The sequence below is a fragment of the Castanea sativa genome, chromosome 7 (assembly GCF_040712315.1).
Source record: "Castanea sativa cultivar Marrone di Chiusa Pesio chromosome 7, ASM4071231v1".
Classification (NCBI taxonomy): domain Eukaryota; kingdom Viridiplantae; phylum Streptophyta; class Magnoliopsida; order Fagales; family Fagaceae; genus Castanea; species Castanea sativa.
In genome coordinates this window covers 32,343,788-32,349,271 of record NC_134019.1, presented here as the reverse complement: position 1 = coordinate 32,349,271, position 5,484 = coordinate 32,343,788, and the positions used below count along the sequence as shown (strand labels likewise).

Here is a 5,484-nt window from a genome sequence, read left to right as displayed (position 1 = left end):
CAGCAACCACCACCACTCACAATCTTGACTAAGGGAGGGGAAATCAGGGAATACTCCGTTTGTGGTCACCAATCTTAACCGCAACCGCAACCGCATTGAGAGAGAATAAAAAGGAGAGAGGGAGAGAGTTCGGTCAGAGAAAGAGACAATAAAAAGAATTTACTACATTCTACAGTGGACATTTATTTTTATATGTTACTGTAGCAAAATATAAAAAATCTCAATCATGTTGCATTAAAAGACTCATTTAATGTTACAGTGAAATGCAAAATAGATAAAAACGCCTTATAGAGCACCAGAGGTGAATGCTCTAACTCTTAGAGGTCATTAGGATACACATCATAACAGCCCCTCATAAACAGCAAAGACAAAGGGTTAACAAAATTGATGGCCAATGGATTACAGGTTGTAGTTATCAAGCCCCAGATCCCTCAGTGCATCAGTTGCAGCATCTTTACAACTTTGGTGGCTTTGCTTGGCTTTCCTTATGTATTTCTCAACACCATTACCAAGCAGAAGAGTTCTGTCCAATGAAAAGTTTAGTTTTACAAATTAAGCTTTCTTCAAAGTCAAAATCCACTAGTTCTAACAGAATGTAGAGCTCCATCAAGACCAAGGAAAGGAACGGAAAAAAGATAAAATAATTAGAAATACTTGCCTGTTTTCTGGGCTCCTAGCTACAAGATTCCGGATCATGAGACAGGAGTTTTTTTGCATTTGTTGTGCCGCCGGGAACTTCTCCATGGCTTGGATAGCGAGGTCCCCAGCCCCAGCTTCAATGGCACGAGTTGCATTTTCTGGTGATCTCAAGGAAAGTACAGTAATAATAGACATTACCTGTACCATGAAGAACATTGCTAGTTAATAAAACAGGCACTTCAAATGCATTTATGCAACAAAAATTGAATGTTTAATCAGTCGAGCAAACACAGTTAATAGGATATCATAACAACTGATGTCCATAAGCATCAAATCCTAAATATTTTTGGGTACATTTTTTTTTTATGAATGTTTTGGGTACAACTTTTCCGAGCATTATGTTTAAAAGGATGAAGCAGTCATAGGTATTCTACTGTTAAAAGATAAACATTTTGACACAGTAGTGCTGTTCGAACCATGTGATTACTGGTACGTAATTGGCTTGTTGAATAATACCAGGCCTAACATGCATTAGAAAACACGGGATGCGACTAACCCAGAAAGCTTTTAGGAAGGCACAACTAACATCCAATCAGACCTTATATGAACCGAAAGTCACCATTTTGAGGACTAAAATTGATTACAGGTACCATAACTATGCAGTCATTGGGACAAGACAAGAGTTGCAGCTTCTTTACCTCTTGTAAGACAGAAGGATCATCAGAAAATCTTGCAGAGAGTTTGATTAGCCTATCCATACCCCGCTTCTCAACAATGGCAGTCTTGTTTGTGTCACTTCCTGCCAACTAATCACATAGGTGCAAAAATGCATCAACAAGCAGCACTATGCTAGTAATAGTCAAAGCAATAAAGATGTTAACTTGCAAAATCTAGAATAGAGAATTCTTTTCCTTTTGGTTTCCATTAAAGGCCAATGGGTCTCTGGGTTACATACAGAGAAATGGTCCTCCACCATAATGCACACTAACCACATAGAAGGTGAGAGTTATTCCATGACTCTTCACCAATTAAGTTTGCAGAAACCTTCGTGATTGTATTCTTAAAGTTGAAACCAGAAACATTCCACCAAATTTGCCATGAAAATTTGGTCTTGACATTATGCTTGCAATAAAGAAAATGAAAACTACAACTCTCGTAGAAGTTGGTTCTGACTTCATAGTTCATACCTTGGATAACAAAGAACAGCAAGCTCTAGCAACAACCTTGTTGCCTTGTTCACCACTGTCATCAATGCATTGGAGAACTGCATCAATACCGCCACTTTCAGCAATGGATTTACATATCTCATCCTGCACTAAGAAAATATCAAGAGTCAAAAAAAAAAAAAAAAAAAACCAATAAGCCAATACTATATTGTACAGATATTTAGTTGTCTAATCAGTATTAGTTGCCAAACAGGACATAATTAATAATAAGTGAGACATGCTTGTTGCTAAATCATTCACCAATTTTACAATTTATCATAAGAAAAATTGACTGACAATGAAACCTTCCTAGAAAGAACTCTCATCTCTCAGTATTATTTTCCTACTTGTAAGTAAAAATCTAGTACACTGGGAGTTAATTAGCCATGAAAATATTATAATAAGGTTACGTTTTTTAGGTTTTCTGATGATAAAGGCAACTCATGCACTTTTACAAGGATTAAACCTGTGACCTAACCTTCCACCCATTGTTATGAGGAGAGGATATGCTTTTTTATTTCAGAAACCATTGGCTAAAGCTACATCAAGTTAACTCTGGCATCTTGTCAGATTTGGGTAAACTCACATTGACAGCAATGGCCTTTAAAGCAATGCTTGCAGAAACTAGACCAGGTGAGCTAAGCCCTGCATGTAGTGAGTCCACAAGAGCTCTTGCAATTCCAATTTTTGCAAATCTTCGTGCATAACCATATACCTGACATTTACAGACATCACAGAGTTTCTTTTAGGAACACTTACACTTCAGTTCGATATGCTTTTTTATAAATCCTTTACTTACTTGAGAAGCCACAACACGATTATCATCAGGTGTCAACAGAATACGTATGGCGTCATATAAGCTTTGGATGCTGCCTTTACTCTGCCCACTTGGATCACTCAGTATTTGCATAATAAGCTCACCAATTTTCAACTCCATGAATGACTCTTTGAGGACCTCATTACCAGTTGAAGCCGCAGCAACAACAGAGAAACCATTATTCAAGATGTCTACATTTTGACAGTTATCATTCAGGATACACACCACAGTTGTTGGTCCACCACTAGTCCGAAATATTTCTGTACTTTGAAGATCTGCACATCACAAAGATAAATGCATAAGAAAGACTGCAGTTTAACAAACCACATATTCTTCTCCTTAAAGTCTACATTTCAGAAAAGCTAATCTCACTTCTTAGTGTACAAATATGGCACTGATACCTGACCCACTGGCTTATGCATACTTCATTCACACCACGATATAAAGCTTTGTGTATGTTATCCGAGTAAAACTTTCAAACCAAGAGTATTCAATCCGATCATGCCACAAGCTATAAAATTGGTGTAAATTGAAAATCATGACCCCACGTCTTGTAGATAATCTATTAGTTAAGTACAATGCACTAATGACTAACCTAATAAAAACATATCTCAAACAATTATTTCTGCACTCACTGGTATTTGAACTTTCTTTTCTGTTCTGACATTTCACATTTTATCTTGCTTTTCTCTTCTTACTTATCCATTCATTCCCGCTTCTTACCCGAACTTCTACCTTTCTTAATGTAAAAAATCCCAGACTCCAAACCCAGCTCAATCACCAAAAACCAAAATGAGGGTATCATACATTCCAAGACAACGAACAAAAAAGGCAAAGCATACCCACCAAACATTACCATTTAGCTATCTCATATCCTTATCAGTGCATACCAACTCCCCCAAAAAACACAAACAGTTTTCCTACATCACCTCCAACATTGACTTAATCACAGCACAAGCTTATTATATACACAACCAAAGCAGCAACAAGAAAAAACATCAATTATAAACAACCAAATAAACCAACTGCATTAACTGTTAACTGTTATACCATGAAGAAGTGATGCCAATGCCTTCAAAGCCGAAGCCAGAACCTGCTCACCCCCGCTTCGAATCTTCGAACAAACCAACTCCACGCCCCCATTCTTAGTTGCTATCGCCGCATTCCCTGATCCTTCAACCCCACAAAGCTCCGCAAGCTTGTCAAGCAATTCCACCATTTCATCCAGATCAGAACCCAATTGCTTCAGCCTATCCAGACACTGAATCACAGGGTTTGCCTTCACTCCACCACCCTCTCCTGGAACGCACGTGACAATCCCTGCAACCAACATACATTCATAAAAATCTCAAAATTAGATTTTCGATTTTTTCATTCCCATTTTGTTTTTCCTTGCATATTTTCTTGGGAACCAAACAGACCAGTGAGATCGACGCCTTGGAGAGTTAAGGTTTGGATAGCGTCTTGGAGAGCCTCAGTGGGGTCCATGTCGAGGTCTTCTATGTTTTCCTTCACCAGATCGTCGAATGCCTCCTGAGATATCGTACGGCCTGCCTTCGTCGCCGTCGCCGGAGGCTTCGGTGGGCCCATTTGATCTTCGCCGGAGTTTCAATGAGAGTGTGGAACAGTGGAAGAGAAGTGGGTAGAGTTTCCTGGTTTTTTCAATTTCAAATGTGAAATGAACAAACAGAGAGAGAAAAGAGTGACACTGATAATAGAGCTGAAACTCAAAACGACTTGTAGTACTGTCCCCCAAGTCCCACAAGTAGTGGGCTCTAAAAATTTCGGTTTATTTTAAGTTGCGTATGACATTGGCTTAAAAAGTTTTTTACTATTTGACTTAAAAATTTCTGTCTATTTTAGGGTATTTTTGCTATTACTCATTGGTCCTATTGCATTTTTTGGTCTATTTATTTATTTTTTGTGTATATGACTAAAGAAGTATATTTTCATGTGAGTAGTAACTGTGTAGCTCATTTTATTTTATACCATGTTACATGGATTGATGTCAATGATTTTTGGAGTTGAATGTGCAAAATTTACCTCTTATACTATTGTACATTAATTGATGTGAGTGCTCTAATACTGATAAATAGGTGTCAAAACATAATTGAAAGCAAAACATATTGTTAAATTTATTGCCTATTAATTTGAATATGGATTTTTAGGCAACTTAAAAAAATCACCACTTTTTTATATATTAAAAAAAATTATAATTCAATAATTGGTGTTGGAGGAATGTGGATTTGAACCAAAAACATCTTTGTTGAAAATATTAGGAGATGCTAATTGAGTTACAAGACTATTGGCAAAGTCACATTATTTAGTAGTATTAACAGAATTAAAAAAAAAAAAAAATAGTCAAGAGTCTTGTAACTCAATAATATTATCAAATTCGTTAAATGAGGAGAACCTTGATTAGTTCCCCCCTCCACTAATTGTAAGGGGAAAAAGTATTTTAAGAGCTTTAAAGCTTTTTTTTAGCGAAAATTGCCAAACAATGGGAATTTCACTAAATTTATTTTAGGGGTCCTTGAAGGTGAAAACAAACTTTAAGATTAAAGTTAAAATTTGGAAGATTGAGGAAAAAATGTAAAAATTTCAAAACTTATAATTTCAAAACTTTAAAATTCTATTCACTATAATATGTCATGCACTAGAGTTTTTTTTTTTGAAAGCGAAACCTTCATTAATTCATTCATAAAAGACAAACATTTTGATACAAGTGTTCCACAATTGGTGGAGGAGAATCCTCTATCTAATACATATCATCAACAATATTTCTAGCATGTTGCTCTAACACATGAGCCACTTTATTTCCAC

The 5,484-nt window shown here is 36.4% G+C and overlaps 1 protein-coding gene across 1 annotated transcript; it reads right to left on the bottom strand.

The window, feature by feature from the left end:
- Positions 1 to 213: 213 nt before the first annotated feature.
- On the bottom strand, positions 214 to 4,351 carry LOC142642414 (uncharacterized). Its single transcript, XM_075816762.1, has 8 exons — positions 4,083 to 4,351; positions 3,712 to 3,981; positions 2,644 to 2,936; positions 2,431 to 2,559; positions 1,827 to 1,949; positions 1,338 to 1,445; positions 659 to 837; positions 214 to 523 (listed from the first exon to the last, which is right to left on the bottom strand). Exons 1-8 carry the CDS (start codon positions 4,249 to 4,251, stop codon positions 400 to 402), a joined length of 1,395 nt encoding a protein of 464 aa, XP_075672877.1. The 5' UTR covers positions 4,252 to 4,351; the 3' UTR covers positions 214 to 399.
- Positions 4,352 to 5,484: the final 1,133 nt, after the last annotated feature.